Raw genomic sequence first — 22,139 nt, forward strand, 5'->3', positions numbered from 1 at the left:
GGATTGGTACCCTGAAACATTTACATGTACATACATCATCTTTGCAGGTTTGTTCAACATAGAGTTTATAATTACATGAGAATAGGACTGCTCAAAACACTTAATCTTGTGGAGTCCCCCATGTGGCGCAAAGGATAGAGTTTGTAATCTAGAGTCACGAGTAAGGATTTAATCCTTAAGTCTCAGGTTCAAATCCACTGGGGATGTGGGGACCAGTCCTTCAGATTAGACCATATAAACTGAGGTCCCGCCTAGCAGTTGATGTGGGCACAAAAAAGATCCCTTACTGCTCAAGGCCCTGAGTGCAAAGTATAGGTCAAATTTTGCAGCTCTCCACCAGCAAGTAGTGGCATCTCCATATGGATGAAAAATTCTTGAGAGGGATGTTAAACAACAAACAAACAAAAACAAAAAAAAAACACATGAGGAAAATGTAGATCAGGTCAAGCATCTGAAGTAAATCTGTTAATGTGCTTTAATCCATGCAAGTTTGTCCAGGTAGAGCTTAGGAATGAACCTTGCTCCTTAAATTTTAACTGGGATACAATGCTAGGTATTTAGTAAGAACTCATCTAGACTGTCCAGAAAAGCTAAAAAATATTTAGCAATTTCTTACTTGCATGATTTAAAAAAATCTGCAATCTAACATTATTTCAAAAAGAATTTCAACACATTTTCTAATTTTCAACAAATTCAATGCACTATGAGACGATTTAACATTTCTTAACCACATACACTGTACTTAAAGTGCAATATACATGCATTATACTGTATGTTAAATCTTTACAGTTTTCTTCAAGTACTCTAATAGTATATGAAATATGAAGATTACCAAAAGTGATCAAGCTTTAAAGTCCATTGAAACAATGCATAATTAGAGCAGAGCAAACACAGACCTCTAAAAACACCAGGTGCAATGGAGGAGAAAGCATTTCCTGCCATGTGCTCCTTGACATGATTGGACAAATGGAAAAAACCACAAACAATTCAGTGTAAACAATTTTGATGAAAAACATTAGTCAACATTCAACTTAATGATCGATTGAATTTGCTATAACAATTAATTTACACGTAAGTGTACACACATGTATGCATACTAGATGAATTATTTCACAATATCCAAAATTGGACAATAATAGTTTCTAATCTAGCTAGACAACAGGAAATTTTCATTATTACTTAAATTACATGAAACTATTGAAGTCTGTGAGCTACAAATTATATCTAAAAATTATACACATTTTAACAAGTGTTTACAGTTTAGTGTATTTATTATACACAAAATGACTTAGTAAGACATACTAGTAAAGTCCACAGATTGACTTCCAGATTTCAGCTCAAAGGCTTGAAGATTTTTAGTGGCTCTTTCATAATTTTTTTTCACTGAATATTTTCATTTTTATTTTCAAGACGCTGTTTTTGTTGAGGTCTTTTAGCAGTTTGATGCAATCCAAGAACTCCAAGGGCAATTTAAGAACTCCTGAATTTCTTTCTTACCTGGAAAAAAAAAATTTAAAAGTTTAAAATATATTCAACTTACATGAAGAAAACTAGTAAAACTAGTGATAATGTAATAGACCTTTCAGATGTTCCAAAGCAGCTACATGTATCTAATTAAAAAATATAAAGTTTGAAGTATTTAGAGTCACCTGTATTCTGAACAAGGGATATGTGTATTTGACAGACAGATGAATGAATAGACTGATCACTATAGAGCACCTTATAGTCTTTTTTCAATAATCTTTATATTAGTGAAAATCAAATAGGAACTAAAGTGTTTCAAGGAATGTATATGTCACCTGCTAGGTATCGTCATTAAAGAGGTAAATAAATCTAAGAGTTGTCAGCTATTAATTTAATATTAGCACGGAGGTTCATGCATTTGCCTGCAAGGAAAAAAAAGGATCCAAAAGTAAAAGACTGGGATAGAATCTGGCAATCAAAGAAAATATGGTTCCCCAGTCCTCAAATGAATAATTTAATTGAAATTATGAGGAATAACTATTTATCACTTTATTAATACACATGTAGGTGCTTCCAACATTCCTCGGAGGAAAGGAATTTCAGACTGTCTTTACTTTAATTGTCCCTTTGTCAGTCAACACGATTCATTGTGGAATACTGATCCCAGTGTAATTTAATAGTATTTAAATATAAGTTTGTGTGGTAACTGAATTTCATACAATTTCAAAGTATAGTATCATGAGCTCAAAAACATACATAAATGCTAATTATCAAAACCCTGCCTCTCAAAATTTTGGAGATATAAGGTGTGACAGACGGACAGACAGACACCAGGTAAAGTGATCTCTAAGTGTCGTTCTGCTCTGCAGTTGACACAAAAATGAAAGTTAGTCAATTTTTGACCATGTATATCACTTCAGTGATGAAAGGAATGCTGAAGTGGTAAATCTATCCTAATTATTTGAAAATACGGCAACCCCATTGGTCAGAATATAATACATATGCTGTCCAGCCTTAATTTCATTGGCATAAAGCAGCACAAAACACGATTTGATTGGATGGTGCAACTTGTTTTTCTAGGGGGCGCTGTTGCAACCCTGGAAAAGAAAACAGGACTGGGGCTTGCCCTTAGGGGGCACTTACTGACCAGAAGTAAACAAACAACAGAAATAGCAATACACTAGAAATATGTCCATAGGACATGTATGTCTGCCGAGTGTATAGTAATGCAACATGAAATTTTGTGTTAGTGTATGAAGTTTGATGAGAATATCTTGAAAAGTTTCTTTAAAATTGAAAATGAAATCTAAAAAAAATGGATATAGATGGTAAATTCTCACCAAATTATGTATAGATGCATAGCCTTAGATATCAATATTTTAAAAGGTTTTAAAACCATGCAAAATGCAAATTGAAGGAAAGTGAGGTCAAGGTCACAGGAAAGGTTAAAAGTTTATGAAATAGTTGAATAGGTCTTACTAATTATATATGTTACATATATATATTGTATCAGCATATTAAGTTTGATGAAAAATACCTTGAATGATTTCTTTAAAACTGAGCTAGTCACAAGCGTGGCGCCATGGTTAAGAGCGTCTGCTCTAGAGTCGCGAAGTAAGGAGTTGATCCTTATGTCGCAGGTTTGAATCCCACTGTGGGACATGGAGACCAGTCCTTCGGATGAGACCTTATAAACCAAGGTCCCGTGTCACAGTAGGTGCTGGGATGAAAAAGACCCCTCACTGCTCAATGGCCATGAGTGCAGAGTATATGACAGAATCTGCAGCTTTCCACTGGCAAGTGGTGGCATCTCCATATTAGTGTAAAATTCTCGAGAGGGACTGCAGATTACCTATAATGATTGACCAAAATCCCTACTAGGCTTTAAACTCTTCATTCTTGACCTGTATTTTGTCAAATGAGATTTTTCCAGTTAATTAAGGTAAAATTACTAATTGTTAAAACTGTAAATGATTTTTTTTTTTTTTTTTTACCTGAGCCAGATTTTTACTTTTCTTAAAAGTGTCTGTATTTGACTGTTGGTTCCACCTATCTCAAGGAAATGATCTGTAAAAGTAAATGTTAGAAATCATAATCTGTTCTCTATCTACTATAATCATGAGAAAAGGTGTTGAAAATTAACAGATGGAGATAAAATCAGCAGTCATATTAAAGGCTTTTTTCAATAATCAATTTATTATTGAAAATCATAAAAGTATTAGGCAAAAAGGAAAAATAAATGTTGTCATTAATTAACCTTGCATATCTCTACAATTTTCTGATAAGAAAATTATACCCGATAGATGCAATATAATCACCCTTTGCCTGCCCCTAAATTAAATTATGAAATTTTGATAGATTTTGATCTAGTAAGCAATTATTTAAAACAAGCTTCTTTTAGAGGTGCCTAGGGTCGAAATTCATAAAAAAAACCTACAAAAAACGTGAAAACCTATTTCTATCATACTGGTTTATATTTATTATAAATGTCCTCATAGTCAGCATAGCCCAGAACGATAGACCGCAGACTCTCACCATGAACATATTTAGTGTCCTGGTTCGAAACCATTTGTTGGAACATTTTTATTTTTTCAAACTTTTTACCTGTATAAACACTGAAGAATGAGTGCACTTATGGGCCCTGGTAAAATGTGAAAAAATGAAGAATTAAATTAAGCATAATTTTCCATCTCAGATCAATAATTGATATCTAAACCATAAGATTCAACAAATTTTATCGCTGAAATTCATGAATATACAAAGAGCAAAGCCATACAATGTGGTAGGGGGTCAGCCGACATTCGTGATTTTCTATAGTAAATCGAGGGCGGTCATTCATTTCAAAGCTTTTGTTTATTGTCAGCCTAACATTGTACAAACTTGTGCGATTGACAAAAAATGCATTATACATTCATGAATTCACAAATATACAAAGAGCAAAGCCATACAATGTGGTAGGGGGTCAGCCGACATTTGTGATTTTCTATAGTAAATCGAGGACGGTCATTCATTTCAAAGCTTTTGTTTATTGTCAGCCTAACATTGTACAAACTTGTGCGATTGACAAAAAACGCATTATACATTTACGAAAATTGTGTGAAAGTAGGAAATTTGTACATGATTAGGCTTGACAATGTACTTAAAATATTAAAAATGTATGAAAAGTTCAATGTTTTTCCTATAACAAGCAAGAGCTATTTACCTGTATGACCTATGTTTAACATTCATGCAAGACAATGGTACTGGTATTGAAAGCCACCTAAATACACTTTTTTTCATTTTAAAATTTAAAGGAACTAATGTTAATACTTATTGTATTATTTCAAATGCAAGCATGCAAATTTCGTAGTTTGATCACTATGGATACAGGTATCTATACAACTTCATTCGATTTTTTTCTCGGGTAAAATAGCACAAGAAGTATCATTCGGCAAACGCGCCTGTCAATGATCCACCATCAGATTGTTCAAGTGTCTGATTAAAATGTCTCATCCCCTTGATTTAAATAAACGAAACTCAAAATAGGTTCTGTACGACTTTTCCGGATTTGGGGTATCTATAGGCATTTAAAAAACTTCATTTGTTTCAAATCCATGCTGATTTAGGTGATGTTTTAATGTGATTTTAATTAGAAATGTCCACTTGTGTTTAACTATTACCAAAAGAGAACAATTTGGTAATACATTCTAAATTAATATGACACTGAAAAAGGGCCCATTAAGCATTGCTTAAGTGCACTTGTCCTTTGATTTTTTAATACAGGCTTTTGCATTTTACTTAATATATTTTCTTCCTTAAATGCATGTTTGGTGTTGATATAAAAGACATCTATGGAAATGCAGATCATAAATTCTCTTTAACTAAACGCAATCAACCGGAACTAAACCTCATTGTACGCACACTTTGTTCGAGGACATGATTCATTCACTTTGTGTTACTCAATACTGCAGGTGTCACGAAAAAAAATCATGCCGAACAATAATTGCTGAGTTTGCCTTTCAAGAACATAATGACGTGTAATAGTACTGTTGTGCCAGTGGGAGAGATACTGTTCTATGCAGAGTAGATGCAGTTCATTCCTCGGGAAAAATGTGTGCATTGGCGATATGTTATGCTAAAAATGCATGAGGGTTTTCAGATTAGAAAAGAATGTGGTAAGGTCAGTTAAGGTTTTATGTCCCGTTGCCATTACTCAGTCAGACATCAAGAATGACCCTCAAACAAAGGATGTATCATTCTGTAAGTACTGAGGTAGGATCACATGAACACACAGTTGAGTAGAATGAAATATATCGAGAGAACAATCAGTATTCAAGCTCAAAAGCCCATCAAAAAATACGAAATAGGAGCAGAGCAAACACGACCTCCAAAACATCAGAGGTGGGATCAGGTGCCATGGAGGAGTGAGCATCCCCTGCAGACCAGTCACACCCGCTGTGTGCTCCTTGTCACGACTGGGAAACAATGGAAAAATCCATACACAATTCAGTGTGTAAATAATGGCCTAACAATAATAATAAGAAAAACGTCAGTCAGCATTTTACTTAATGATAAATTGTATTTGCTGACAAGGTCATTGTATCGACCATAGAACTTTCACTAATAAATAAATAAAATAAGAAGAAATTCCATGAACTTTCGGATCAATCCTCGTACATGTCAGTCATTAAATCTATATAATATACAGTATGCATAAGGGAGACCAAATGTATTATTACTGTATTGAGGAGACCAACCACTATCCATATGTAAATCAGTATTCAACCACTTTCACTAAAAAAAAATAAAATATGAAGAAATTCCATGAGCATTTGCATCAACCCTAGTACATGTCAGTCATTAAATTTATATAATATACAGTATGCATAAGGGAGACCAAATGTATTATTACTGCATTAAGGAGACCAACTACTCTCCACATGTAAATCAGTATTCAACCGCTTTCACTAATAAATTAAAAAAAATATGAAGAAATTAGTGATGAGACATCGGTTAATTTTCAGAATCGATCATCGGTTGGAATCGGTTACTGCTTCTGATGCGATTTCACCAATTATAATCTGATTTCTTCATAGTTTTGCATACAAAAAGCAGACTATTACAATAATTTCATTTATTTCTTTAACATGAATATATAAAATACATAATATATTATTTTCTTTGTTGTTTTGCTTCTTTTACACTTTCTAGACCTAAAAATATTTACAGTGGACACCCAACATGGCTGCCTAGCGGCAGAAAACGAACTTCAAAAAGTTGTGGGGGGAATTGATCACTCTTTATATTTAAGGTAAATGTTGACTAAGTTGCATATTTTATATCTCAAATAAAAGATACAATTAATATTTTCTTAATAAAAAGAATCAGCTGATTGATCAAACCAAAGAGCAAACACAGATTTGGCAGAAAAAAATATTCACCTGGGGTAAATTGAATGGGTCGGTCGGGTTATTACAGGAAACAAAAATAATTTTTTTTAGGCCCTATATATGCATCTTCGGTTCTTAATCACCTCTGCTTCGTGCTAGTTGGCTAGTATCAGATGCAGATGCCATTTTCTTTCATTAAGAAGAAATAAATTTTAAACCAGAAATGGATAATTCTGGAATGTATTGTATTAGAAGTATGTTTCCGATGATCGATTATGAAAAACTATAATCGATCATCGGAATCAGTAGCATTTTTTGTCGACAATCGATGTTTTCTGATTATCGGTACAACACTAGAAGAAATTCCACGAACTTTTGGATCAACCCTCGTACATGTCAGTCATTAAATTTATATAATATACAGTATGCATAAGGGAGACCAAATGTATTATTACTGCATTAAGGAGACCAACTACTATCCACATGTAAATCAGTATTCAACCACTTTCACTAATAAATAAATAAAATATGAAGAAATTCCACGAACTTTTGGATCAACCCTCGTACATGTCAGTCATTAAAGAGCTAGGTACGTTAGCTAATGTCAAAAGGCCCTGCAAAAAGCTTAAAAAATAAAGTCTGCGTATCCTCATTAACCATGTATATTTATAAAGTTTATGATCCTTAGTCCTTGTATATGTAAACGTTTGGGCAGATCCAAGCTTCTTCTGCTGCTATGTAATATCCAAACCTATGCCATATCCGGAAAACAAGCAATTTTCTTCACTTTTCACCCGGTTTTTGGGAAAATTCGATGTGGCCACAAGCATCGGCTACGAAGATATTTTAACAAGAAATACTAAAGCATAAAAGGGATTGATTTAGACAGGTTTCGTTCTGGCCGTGGGCTGTGGCCACATTGAATTTTTACAAATTCTGATATTATCGGTCGTCTGCTATACAGACCTTGACGTGAGGGGAATGGAATATTAGCTTGGTATTTTTATCATATTCGTAGAAAATAAATAACAATTGAACACATGTTTATTTTGTAGAAAACTAAATGATAAAATGCATTATTTTAATAACTCAGTTGTTAAAAATTCGTATCCGCGACCACCCTTTTTACTTTCGTTTTCATTCCAGGCAACCAATACACAGGCAAATGTACACATGAAATGTCTAAATATCAGACGGTGTTTTGTTAAAAGATATAACTGAGATGTTATTGGGTTGTTAAATTTATTAAAAAAAAAAAAGTATCTTATGATAATTTTAAGGCAAAAACCTAACGTCTCTAGGTTGTACATCGAACTCTAAATATAGACGTCCTCATTGTTTACATTGACAACATACAGTGACGCGCCAAAAGTTTTTCCAATTTTTCAGTCTTTCGTTCGATATTTTACTGTAAACAATACGTTGTTTTATCAAACATTTGATAAAAAATAATTGAGAATTTCTCACAGTAAAAGAAAACTGTAGTCAGATGATTCATTTTAGATATAAAAAAATCTCAAATTAACGACTTTTTATTATCTGTAAAAATGCTGGAAAGTTTACATGTTTCAATGCACAGATGAATTATTTTAATATTATAGCACTTACACCCTTTCTCCAAAGGCTTAATTAGTACATACTTATACTTAGTGTATTTTAAGTATGATAATCTTTCAATGAATTAAATCTATATACCATCATAGAAACGAAAAAGAAAACATAACCATTTAAAATGTTTTTATGTCTTCTCAAAAAATAATTGAAATGATAATTGAGAACAGTAGAGGCATAAGTATGTGTTATTTATGTCCCTGAGAACAGTGAAACAATGCGGTTAAATTCAAGAAAGAAGAATGGGGAAATTATATATAACTGTTTAAGTTTTCCTCAGAAAAGTTAAGATGAGAATAAATAAAATATTGTTCGACTAAAATGAAAACTTCTGAATGGGACAGCTTCATATAATTTTATGAAATTCTAAGATACTGAAAATATTTTTTAAAGCTATTTATTGTGTATCTGAGCTTGAAATTAATAATACAAGACTTAGTGTAAATATATATGATAAATGTTATTTACGTTCGAATTAAAATTTTCACCGATTTTGAACTTATATAACCTCACGTTTCTATAGTTAAATTGACTTTAAATTTGTCTGTTATTTTAATGTGGAGTTGGTAAATAAATCGGTTATTGCTTTAAATTTTTAATATCTTTGAAACGTGATTGATTTAAATTGTGTAATTTACAGGAAACTCCTATCTTATCTAAAGTAATAAAACAAATAGAAAGATTTTTTTTTTAATTTTGGTTACCTGAACTTATCAAAAAATACGCCCAAATATGACTTAAAATTTATTTTATATATCTATAGTTTTTTTTAACTCAGTCATTTTACACCCTCCCTTTTGTGACAGGAAATTTGCAAATTCATTGATTATTACTAAATCAAATAATATTACATGTAATAATAAAAATCTTGTTATAGGCTATTTATGAGCTTATACATCATACTTAAAATCTCGGAAATTGGGAAGTTGAACTACTTGGCCAGGGATCTCAAGGTACCTCCCCCCGACCCTGACGTACGTACCAGGAAGATACTGTATGTGTACTTTAAAAAGCCGGCTTCATATTTTAGTGGCTTTGGCGTAGACAACAGTGCGCTAATTCATGAATACCGTAAATAAATCATAACTGAGTACAATGCAAGGACCCATAATCTGTAGTGTTAATTTATGGTAACGCCATCTAGTCCATAGGAAGTCCTTCCGCTAAATTTTGTACACGTACAGTTTTGTCTTTTAATTGGATATAAAAAATATTTAGCGTTACAATATAAAGACTCAGGAGAATTATTTTCATATCTTAGTTTCTTCTTGTTGTTTGTCCCCAAATGATCAACAGTCAGGTTCTAAAGCTGAAACCACTAGATCTAAAAGAATGAATTCAACATGACCCTGGTTGATGCATTATTAAAAGTCATGTTTGTTTAACCTTATGCTTACGTAAGTACCCCGCGTTTCGAGACACTGGTAACCTTATCGCTGTTCTTTGCATACAACTTAAGGCAACCCAACATTATAACTTTTTTGTAAAAAAAAAAAAAAAAAAATCGCCATCTTTAAGGTCATGTGCATATGGCCCAGGGTTAAAATGTTACAACCTTTTTATGTAGGGTTGAAAAAATATACCTATATTATTATAAACCAAGTCAAAGCTTAATAAAAATTAAATATATCGTGTATGAGAGGAGTCGACCGTCTTCATTTTTTGATATCTTGGAGGGATGATGGATATGTTCAGAAAAATCACAAGTAATGCTCAAGAAAACGGAACAGCGTCCAATCATAAAGTTATGTGTTGATATGGTACAAACGGCGTCAGAGACATAATTCACGATTGTTAAAATTACTGGGAATTATCGAAATATTTTTTAGCTCATTTGACAAAGCAATTCATTTCATATTTCACAAAGTTTTGAAAGAAAAGTATTGTCTGAATTCCCCATTAGACAAATGAAATTAAATTTTATCACTACCATTATTTGAATTTACATCAGCTGTTTTGTATGGCTTTGCAAGTTCACTGTTGGTAAGTTAGGAAGATTGATTTTAATTTATTCTTTGTTAGTTGACACCTTTGTCTGTGGTCCAAAATCAAAGATCAATTTGCAAGGTCATCGTAAATTAAAAAAAAATGCTGATGGAAATTATGAAGGCATGTCCACTAGAGCCTGACTCTGACTCAAAGATATGTAAATTAGATCCAGTCTATACGTTTTGACAAATAAAAGACGTTAACTTTGACGTACAGTTCACAAGGAACCTTAGGGTCAGCTTTGATTTTTTTTTTTGGTTATTTGTTATGCCAGTAGCTTACTTTCACCCCCCCCCCTTCGTCCCTTTCTCAGCGCAATAGCGACCTAGAATATATTTTTACTTTAAACAAAACCTTGGAGTAACTCAGAATTTCAGGATTCTGAAGTCAATGAATTTTACTAAATATTTCTTAAGTTGCAGGCACGTAGTATAGGTTTTTAAATGAGGGCGGGATGGGGGGGGGGGGGGGAGAATCAAACTTGAAAATCCTATTTCGTGGGAGGGAGGTCCAACTTCTCAATCTCTTCCACATCGATTTTTTTTCATACATCACCACATAACTATGCAACAAAAAGTGGGGGAGAGGAGCAACTAGCCCTTCAATGGACATTTTCGATAGAAAAGGTACTGTTCGAAAAAAGGGGACAGCCCCCCCCCCCCCAGTACTTCGTGCCTGAGTTACATGTATCATTACATCCTGGTGATATAATTTCTTATTATTTTGCTGTCCATTGATCTATTTTGCAAGAATAATTTAATACTTTTTTAAAATTGTATTGATTTATCTCAAATAGGGCGATTTTCGGTATTATAATATTATAATTTGAACCTTAGTGCAAATAGGTCAAAATTAATGCTAAAGTTAGTAAGTTATTTTTCCTCATTTACTGTTCTTGTTTGTTAATAAAAGCTTCATTTCAAGCATCTATTTGCATTCTCTATCTATTTTTTTTAAACATTCCAGAAAAAATAAATTTATTTGTGGAGAAAAACACACTGCACCTTATGCAAGCAATTTTGACTGCAGTTATGATATTCGGGTATATCGATACTATGGAGGTCATTTATTCTTTAAAACATTCTTTTTTGTACAATATTTTCTTGAAGTAAATAAACTATCCAATGTAAACATTTTAATTTAAGATTTTTTACGTATAACATACATTGATACATTACAGTTGTTATTTAAATGTTCTTAATCGACGGCGATAATGACGTCAAAGTGCTAAAAACGGTTAAATGAAATAAAATACATTCCATTTTTAGAGGGCTATTGCAACTAAACTATAAAGGATAGGTAAAAATTGTTGATATATTTATAAAGTGTACATCTTCAAGTCATTTCTTTATAATTGTTTTAAATTTTCAAAGAAGGGCTGATTTTCACTACTAACGTACCTGGCTCTTTATATAATATACAGTATGCATAAGGGAGATCAAATGTATTATTACTGCATTAAGGAGACCAACTACTCTCCACATATAAATCAGTATTCAAAACTTGAGATTTTAACACTCTGATAATTTACATGTTTAGTTACATGAACTAAATCTATTTACCTTTGTCATAATACAAGAACTGTTTTACATTCAGCCAACTTTAACATTACACATGCATACAGTGTATGCCATGCATTAGGAAGACCAGATGCATTATTTCAACATTAAAGAAACCAACTACAATGAAACAATTAGACAGTATTCCAAAATGTTCATTCCAATACCATAGTAATTTCCCTTAATTTGTTTGTATTTAGATGACTTAAATCAATTTATCTCAGCCAGAATTGGAACAAAAAAGCTAATCATAAAAGTGGCCAAACACATGAACAGACAGATGGACATGATGATTCCTATGCTTATATACACCCAAAGTTGCCGAAGTAGAGCAGATAGTTAGAGCGTCTACTCTAGAGTCGCGGAGAAAGAAGCTGATCCTTACATCGCGAGTTTGAATCCCACAGTGGGACGTGGAGACCCGTTCTTCAGATGAGACAGAGGTATTAACCAAGGTCCCATGTCACAGTAGGTGCTGGCTCGATAAAGATCCCTCAATGCTCAATGGCTGTAAGTGCTGAGTATAGGACAAAAATTTGCAGCTCTCCACCAACAAGTGGTGGCGTCTCCATATGAGTGAAAATTCTCAAGAGGGACGTTAAACAACAAACACTATACACCCAAAACTTTGTTTGCAGAAGATTTTGTGATACATGCTTTACAAGTATACATATTGTTCATAAGGGAATAAAAATGCTATAATATATCATTAAGGAAAGCAACTGAAATTAAATGTGCACTTCTAATTGAAATAAACAAAATTACCCTTTGTCAGAATGTAGATTTATAAACAGGAAGGCTGTTTTTCTTCATTTTTTCCATGTCGGATTCAGACTGTTCTTGAAACAATTCTGGCATACACCCTGTAAAAGTGAACAGTGCAGATAATAAAGAGCTTCTAATAAACTGCATAATATTTAAATGATCCACTTAATGAGGTTCTCCTGAGCTTTTGAGCAGATTTATATCTTACCCTATATTTCAAAAATTCTGCGTAAAGTTTTAATTGTTACAATAATTTTGGATTCTACAATGCCAATTAAACTATATTCAGTTAAAACTCCATGACTTACTTCCATACCAAAAGCATTAAGTGAGGAACTATATTTTGTGGCAGAAGGTTTTTTAGAAGAAAATGATCATTTTTTCTCTTTCGAAGTATTTAAAGTATGTTAAGTTTGAATTCCTATTTCTCCATGCAGTCTGCACACAGAGTTATTTTGTGAAGTGAACTGTTTTATACTGGTCCTAAATTATATATCAAATAAACTGTCATGAATTTTATCATCATATTTAAAAAATATAGCAAATATATTTTGAAAGTCAAGAAAAAAATATCCCTATTTTAAGCTTAAAATTAGCACTATTTTAGTAATATCTTAAAATTAACATTACAGACCCCCACTTTTTATTTTATTTTCTGAATATATAAGATACTTTTAACCATTCTTCTTAAATTCAGTAAAATGTCATTACTTTCAAATGATATTTTTGCTTGTTAAATTTTTAATGCCAGAAAAATGAAATTTTTTGAGTGCAAAAAGGTCAAATAATTGAACATGCGGAGTAATTTGAAAATTTTTTCTTTGTCACAAATTTTTAGGTGTCTATTCAAGATGACATAAGTCTGTGTTTGTTCCCATAATTTACTTGAATAAAAAATATTGGAGGAAAAACTTCAAAAATTGATTTATGTGTAAGACGTTTTTACAGTGCAAAAAGGTCAAACTAAATGCTCTGTAGCGCCAAAAGAATCGCATTGACCCCCATTTTTTGTTTTGATTTTTAATTAAGCTATGTGTATAAATTCAGAAAATATACTTGATAAAAAATTCTCATTACTTTTGATGGCAGGATCCAACCTCCTTAAAAGGGATAACAAATGCATTTAACTCCATCAAGGAGACCAACTGACATCCATATATATATAAATCAGTACATGTATTTTAATTGTGATATTTTAATATCCTAGTAATTTACATGTTTAGTTTCATGAAATAAATCTATTTACCTTTGTCCAATGACCAATGAGCACAAGCACTGATTTTTCCTCTTTTTTCTTTACGGAATCACCAGGGCCAGTCTGCGGTCCATATGATTCTGGCATATGTACACTCTGTAAAATGCATATTTGTACCATGTACAGGCATATGAGCAATATTTCTATACTACATACATGCATCATTAAACTTAATAATCTTTTTTTTCCAAAATTCATTATTCATATATAATGAATTGTTTTGCTGTTAGCAAAATTCAACAAAAACTATACCGTATATATACTTGCCTATAAGGTGGTCCACCTATAAGTCAGTTGTATTTTTTGAGGTTATTTTGGAGGGATTTGTTACTGACCCGCTTATAAATCGGTACAACTTTTTGCCAGAATCAATTGACAATTTCAAATCAATGCTCTGATGTTTTAACCTGGTTTCAAAATACTAATCTTTTTATGACTCACCTATAAGTTGGACATAGAGTATATACAGTACCTGCATTAGGAAGACCAAATGCATTATTGCAATATTAAAGAGACCATTGTGGCAAATGAAATCAATGTATGAATTGTATTCAAAACTACGGGTGTACTAATTTGTCTGAAGTATATCATGATATAATGTGATACACAAAGACTTTAACAGGATATGACATATACCCACATGCCTAAATGTAACAACAGTTTAAAAATGAATAATTTTTTTTTTTTTGTAAATTTCACTGTTTAATTTATGAAATATAAAACATTATTTAAAACCTACATTTATTAATATTGTGGGTCATCATCCCATTTTTTGTGAAGGAATCATGAAAGGCATTGTAATTTCAACTTGCTCACAGAGCAAGTTTTACACAGAGGACCAACTCTTTATTCAAAATTTAGTTTACATACTTAATTTTTTAACAATTAAGTTTAATGGGTTTAAAAAACTTAAAACTAGGTCAAAATATTTTGCTTTCTAAATATGGACAAGAAATGTTCTTTCTTAAAATCACCTTAACTTCAGATTAAAAAAAAATGCACTGTGCTCGTCCTCTTCAAATGCCTTGTTTGTAAATAACTTATAAAAGGTATATCTCACAAATGCTTCATTATTACAAATGTCTTACAGCAAATATATGCATCACCACAACTTATTTCATTAGTAAGAATAAACCCTTAAGCAATGAATATAAATGCTGAAAAGTGGTGCAATGTTAGGAGTTGATCCTACTACACAAGTTTTGAGATTATCTCCATTGGTGCACTCTTTTGTTACAGAGGGGAGTTTTGTTTCCACGTTAGCAGGCAGGTGGGACAGTGGCATCTCAATATGAGTAAAAAAATTCTCAAAAGCAATCTTGAACATAGAAACTAACAAATAAATGCTGAAATGATACATCGTGATATGTAGGTATATAGGGTTGGGATAATACACAGACCATATAATATGATACATATAAAATTTCAAAATGATTTATAAATCATGATTGTCAAATGTCAATAAATAACACAATAAAGTAGATTCATCATTTAGTGTAATGGCTAAGCATTCAGATTTGTTGTGTTTCTCATGTATTGAAACTTTGAATGACACAGTTTGAAAACAAGCTGTCTTCTCTGTAGTAGCGGCACTAGTGAAGAACCCAACATGTTCCAAAACTCGTAAGAATGGCCTGATTTGAATGTGTAAGATACAGTTGCAATGCCAACCATGCCAACATTTGGCATTTGTTTATTTTTTAGTTATTTTATGAACCAGCAATAATTAGGGCTGCATCAAATATATCGATACATATCTAGATTGATGAATATATCGTATCAAAAACAAGAGGCCCATGGGCCACATCGCTCACCTGAGCACATTGGCTAGGAAAAAGCACAAATCACTTCAGTATTGAAAAGTTTAAAGGGGATGGGGCTTGGATTTTGAACAACCTGAGGATGCTTCCATATTAATATAACAAATGGCTTTACTGTTCTTGAGCAGAAGATTTTTAAAGATTTTTTTCCTATATATTCCCTTGTTAAAAATTTGATCCCCCATTGTGGACCCTCCCTACCCCCCCCCCCCCCCATCATTTGAACAAACTTGAATCTACACTACCTGAGGATGCTTCCATATCAATATGACTAAACATGGCTTTTCTGTTGATGAAAAGATTTTTTCCTATATATTGCTATGTAAAAATTTGATCCCACATTGTGGCCCCACCCTACCCCTGGGGTTTATGATTTGAACAAACTTGAATCTACACTACCTGAAGATGCTTCCATATCAATATGACAAAACATGGCTTTTCTATTCCTGAGAAGAAGATTTTTCAAGTTTTTTTCCCTATATATTCCTATGTAAAACTATGATCCCCCATTGTGGCCCCACCCTACCCCCAGGGGTCATGATTTGAACAAACTTGAATCTACACAACCCGAGGAAGCTTCCATATCAATATGACAAAACATGGCTTTGCTGTTCTTGAGAAGAAGATTTTTCAAGTTTTTTTCCCCTATATATTCCTATGTAAAACTGTGATCCCCCATTGTGGCCCCACCCTACCCCCAGGGGTCATGATTTGAAAAATCTTGAATCTACACTACCTGAAGATGCTTCCATATCAGTATGACAAAACATGACTTTGCTGTTCTTGAGAAGAAGATTTTTGAAGTTTTTTCCTATGTATTCCTATGTAAAACTTTGATCCTCAATTGTGGCACCACCCTAACCCTGGGGGTCACGATTTGAACAAAGTTAAATCTACACTATCTGAGAATGCTTCCATATCAATATGACTTAACAAGGCTTTGCTGTTCTTGAGAAGAAGATTTTTCAAGTTTTTTTTCTGTATATTCCTATGTAAAACTTTGATCGCCCCTTGTGGCCCCACCCTACCCCGAGGGGTCATGATTTGATACAAACTTGAATCTTCGCTACCTGAGGATGAATCCACATCAATATGACTAATTGTGACTTTGTTGTTCTTGAGAAGAAGATTTTTCAAGATTTTTTTCTACATATTTCTATGTAAAATTTTGATCCCCCATTGTAGCCCCACCCTACCCCTGGGAGTCCAAAATTTAATCTACACTACCTGAGAATGATTCCATATCAATATGACTAATTGTGGCTTTGTTGTTCTTGAGAGAAAGATTTTTAAAGATTTTTTTTCTATATATTCCTATGTAAAATTTTGATCCCGCATTGCATCCCCCCCCCCCCCCCACTGCCCGGGGGTCATGATTTTGTACAAACTTGAATCTACACTACCTGAGGATGATTCCATATAAATTATGACTAATTGTGGCTTTGTTGTTTTTAAGAAAAGCAATTTCAAGATTTTTTCTATATATTCCTATGTAAAACTTTGATCCCCCTTGTGGCCCCATCCTACCCCTGGGGGTCATGATTTGAACAAACTTGAATCTACACTATGTAATGAAGGTCTCACCTAAGTTTCAACTTTTACAGCCCTGTGGTTCTTGAGAAGAAGATTTTTGAAAGATACCACTAAATTTTCACTAATTCTTAATTATCTCCCCTTGAAAGAGGGTGTGGCCCTTCATTTGAACAAACTTGAATCCCCTTTACCCAAGGATGCTTTGTGGCAAGTTTGGTTGAAATTGGCCCTGTGGTTCTTGAGAAGAAGATGAAAATGTGAAAAGTTTACAACAACAACAAAGACGACAATGACGACAGACAACGGACAAATTTTGATCAGAAAAGCTCACTTGAGCCTTTGGCTCAGGTGAGCTAAAAATAACTTAATTCCAATACATTTTGGGCAGGCAGTTTTTTTATGTAATTCTGTGAAAAAGTTGGGAATTTCAATCACCAAAGATTATATTTAACTGTTTTGAATTAAAACTGATCAAAAATGATATAATCATTAAGGAGGTAGCACATCTTAGATGATTATTACAAAATCATAAAAATACATAGACAACTTTACTTAACATGTTGATTTTACAGTCAAGAAAAGTTTGAATTTGAAGTGTAATTTTTAAAGACGGTGAGACAAAAATTAAAAATGAGTAAAAAACAATTATTATTTTTATAAAATTCATGCATAATGATTTATAAGACTTTTTTGACAGAATTGTTAAAGAATTCAATATATTGCATATCGTATTAAAAAATGTCTTTTTTTTTTTTTTTTTTTTTTTGCTCAATACACAGCCCTAGCAAAAATTATATACAACAAGGACTTTGATTGGATTATTAACATTCATTCAATTGATCATAATTATTAACTGTTACTGCACTTCCATTTTCAAAATGTTGTTAGGTATGTTGTTTGTTCTTTCTTTTGCATTGATATTATAATTTATAAAAGAGTATTTTAGCAGAAAAAATTATCAATTTACCTTTCTTGGAATAAAGACATGTTGACCCTTGAGCTGAGATTTTCTCTCTTTCCATAGATTTGTTACACTGGGGTCCACATGATTCTAGCAGAGACCCTGTAAAAAAGGACTTAACTATGGAAAAGCATGAAGAATATATGCCTATTATACATATCTTAAATTCTAATGAAAACAATGTTTTTTAATTAAGATCCATATATTTCTAATGATTGACATAATACAAATTCAAAATAAAATATGCATGTCTATATTATACACTGTACCTTAAGCAGACCAATTGCATTATTACATCCTTCAGGAGACCAACTTAAATCAATGTTTGAGAACTACTTGTGAGAACAATAAATTTATCTACTTTACAGTACTAAATGTACATGGAATCTATAGGATCATGTTACTTTAATTGACCTGCCTTAGTTCAACACAGTAATCTAACAAAGAAATTAAGCCAAAACAACATTTTAAGACTTTTTGAACAGTGCATGTTCCTATCATTTCAAAACCATTACCAGTAAAAATGCTAATATAGGAAAATGATGACAATTAATTAATATTGTACTTTCAGGTATATTAGATGAATTGATCTGATTCGTCAAGAAACATTTGTTAAAAAGCACTTAACTTATTCCGCTGAATAATGAAGCTACGCCCAGTGTCGCAACAGTCAACATTGCTTGACGACGGGTGATATTCCAAAAAACAGTGACTGCGCAGATTTATGCGCTCAAGGTTCACTATTATTTGTATTTGTATAAAACATTCAGTATAATATAATAAATATTGCATGTAGTTGAGTGTAACATTGAAAATTTTCACCCCTCAAAAACCAAATACGTCAAAAAGGGGATGGGTTTCTTTTCCAACTTCTACATAGTTTCGCCCCTGCAAAAACTGGTATAGACCTTGGAAATGTTTAAACGGGCTAAGAGAAATCAAATGCATCAAGAGTACTTAATTGTTTTTACCCAAGTTACATGCCAAAAAAGATTCAGAGAGACGTCACATAAAGTTAACGTTGATTTGAACTGAAGTTAGGGTGTCAAAAGTCATTCACGTCCAAAAGTGACATTGATCATGTGTGGTAGATAATAAACTCCTACGAGCTAAATATGCTGCCATAATCAAGTGAGGATCTTTCCCTCATCCTATATATAAATCCATTTACAATATTATATGCACTTAAGCAGTGACATTGTAAAATTATATAAACAAGACCGGTTTATATAATTTATATCAATTTATATAATTAATAATATAATTTATATAATTTTATCAAGATAAGTGTATGGGGTAGAGGGAGCAGACATTGAGAATCAATGTTGTCGGACCTCATGAAACTAAACTAACAGTCTTCCAAATAACCCGGGAGTCCAATGCCAGGACCTGTTAACATTTGCAGCCGGGCATGTAAAAATTGCCAAATTACATGTCCGAATAGGGCATATGTGAATCTTCTTTCATTGTACGATCTTTACTCGCCATTTATTCTGTACTACCCCCATTATTCGCTTAAACGTTGCTATATGTAATTGTCGATGGATTGCCTGTCTACATTCTCGATACGACCTGTCAAATGATTGTCAATCTAATCATTGACGTGTTTAGTTTAACCTATTTGTTTTCTCGAAGTTGCTTGCTAAATTTCGAGATGTTCATCAATGCCACATACAGTGGCACTACAGTCATGATCCCATTTCTGAAATTCAGTTCAGCTAAACCGGCCAACAAATGACCAGCATGCAACTCAAAAGTTATTTATGAACAAAAACGCTTTAGAAAATGGCAAGCACAGGCCATGGTTGGTTTACGACGCTGAAAAAATTAATATAAAACCTTTATACCTAATGGTTTTTTTTGTTGCACAATACTGGTAAATGTAAGAATTTTGAGTAGGACATGTACAAATTTGAATGGGCTGGGAAAAAATTATAGGTCTACATGCCCGAAGGGCATGTGCTGAAAAAGAATTGTTGTGAAGACTGAACTAAAGCGACAGCGCCGGGTGATCATATAAAGTCCCCTTTATTACATAATAATTTGGCAAATTATCAACACATCAAGCTAAAATTTCCAACATATCTTGACGGTGAGAATTTTTATTTTTTAAGTTGAAACCTCGTGACCTATGAAAAAAAAATGAAATTTGTATCCCATCTAAAGTCTTAAAATGTATCAAGGTAATTTTTCGATACAAATTTGCGGTTGGGGTTATAAATGAAGGATAAAACCAGAGACCTCGGAATGGAATACTCGAAAGTCTCTGGTTTTATTCTACCCCCAACTGGAAGTTGTATCCCATCTAAAGTCTTAAAATGTATCGAGGTAATTTTCGAGGAATAAATGAGTGGTTTACAATAAAGAGGATTGACCAGAGACGTCTGAAACGATTTATTTGACAAGAAAAAAGTCTCTTGAAGCGAACGATGTCATTTTAAAGTAGGTTAATGATTGATAATGATACATGAACAAAATACGAGCTTGAAGCGGGGGTGCCTGAAATTGAGTTAGATACCTTGTGGTAAAAATAAGTAGGGGTGCACCGTATATGAAACAAGTGCCTGTGATTGATAGTCTGAAATTTCTCTTCACCTAAATATTAAAAGCTTGCAGTGATCGCTATAAATCTATACAACAGTCAAGTTACATACGGTAGACTAACATAAAAACAAGATTACAACAGTCATGATTACAGAAGGTATATTTTGAAGACTCTAGGTCAGTAGGTGAATGTAAACAGGTAAACACACGTGGGACAGTCACCGCAAATAAATGAACCACAAAACGACTTATAACAGCTGTATAACATTAAAATGTAAATATTCATCTGCACACAGATTTTTGCATAATAATAATAATTTTTAAAAAGTGTAAATTAAAATATAAAATTAACAAACCTCAAACCTTGTAACAAGGCTTGTTTCCCTGCAATCTTATTCTGGTTCTCTGTCACTGAAAATGCAGGGAACCAGGCTGCGTTATTAACTCGTACACAGATTTGTTGATACGAATAAACCTATAAACATATATATACGAAATAAAATATTATCATAAAAAATGAAGAATTTCAAATTGCTTGAAAAATTATCTTTATGTAGTTTATAATAAATGGTTGTAATTGTTTATTAATTTCTATCTATCCATTAAAATTTGATACGTATATCAGCTTAATATGTATCTGTCTGAACAATTATTGTTATTACACTCCCTGTCACATCTTCACAGTTAGCCTGTAAGCATGGTAAGTAGGAATCAATTTCAGTTGAAGGGGACCAAAACCAAACATTTTTCAGTTTCATTTGGTGGGGAGGGGGGGGGGTATAAACCTCAAATGATCATTTTATCTCTGTCACTGAGCTGCTGAAAATAATGAAGGGAACTAGGCTGCGACAATGATTTGTTGACTGAATTAAAATACGAAATAAATTATCATACATACGAAATAAAATAATTTCATGAAAAAATAAAGAATTTCCAATTGCTTGAAAAAAAAGAAGCTTTTCATGTATGCGATTTACAATAAATGGTTGTACTTGTATATTTTCTATACTGTTATCCATTAAATTTTCATAGTATCAGTATTTCACTATTTGTAAACATTAACAATAATATTAAATAAATGTTACACTCACTGTGGCTTTGACTGAGTTACTGTCACATCTTCATAATTAAACGAGAATATTCCCTTCCGTAAATATTGCTATATATATCTGAACTGTTACCAATTAATCTTTCTTTGGTGAAAGAAAACCTCAGGGATGGAGAATAGGCCCGTACGTAATTTAGTTGGAGAAGGGGGGGGGGGGGGGT

The 22,139-nt window shown here is 32.7% G+C and overlaps 1 protein-coding gene and 1 long non-coding RNA gene across 2 annotated transcripts; both read right to left on the reverse strand.

Annotated features, from left to right (window-relative positions):
- Positions 1-1,369: 1,369 nt before the first annotated feature.
- On the reverse strand, positions 1,370-12,846 carry LOC133183332 (uncharacterized). The gene is made up of 3 exons (XR_009720624.1): positions 12,758-12,846; positions 3,459-3,531; positions 1,370-1,497 (listed from the first exon to the last, which is right to left on the reverse strand). It is a non-coding gene; the product is annotated as an uncharacterized LOC133183332 (long non-coding RNA).
- Positions 12,847-14,008: 1,162 nt separating this feature from the next.
- Positions 14,009-21,628, reverse strand: LOC133183993 (uncharacterized). Its single transcript, XM_061318867.1, has 4 exons — positions 21,533-21,628; positions 21,234-21,345; positions 18,333-18,428; positions 14,009-14,108 (listed from the first exon to the last, which is right to left on the reverse strand). The coding sequence occupies exons 1-4, from the start codon at positions 21,626-21,628 to the stop codon at positions 14,062-14,064; spliced, it is 351 nt and encodes a 116-aa protein (XP_061174851.1). The 3' UTR covers positions 14,009-14,061.
- Between the last annotated feature and the right edge of the window lie 511 nt (positions 21,629-22,139).

The sequence above is a fragment of the Saccostrea echinata genome, unplaced genomic scaffold (assembly GCF_033153115.1).
Source record: "Saccostrea echinata isolate AGI-Se365-2 ecotype Australia unplaced genomic scaffold, CSIRO_AGI_Sech_v1 ptg000009l, whole genome shotgun sequence".
In the NCBI taxonomy this organism is placed as follows: Eukaryota; Metazoa; Mollusca; class Bivalvia; order Ostreida; family Ostreidae; genus Saccostrea; species Saccostrea echinata.

Excerpts from the sequence above, each read along its gene's own strand:
- LOC133183993 (XM_061318867.1), bottom strand. The coding sequence starts at position 21,628 with ATGAAACTGAAAAATGTTTGGTTTTGGTCCCCTTCAACTGAAATTGAT. Across the intron at positions 18,429-21,233 it reads GAAACAAGCCTTGTTACAAG|GGTCTCTGCTAGAATCATGT; the intron begins GTTTGAGGTTTG and ends CCTTTTTTACAG. Across the intron at positions 14,109-18,332 it reads ATGTCTTTATTCCAAGAAAG|AGTGTACATATGCCAGAATC; the intron begins GTAAATTGATAA and ends TGCATTTTACAG.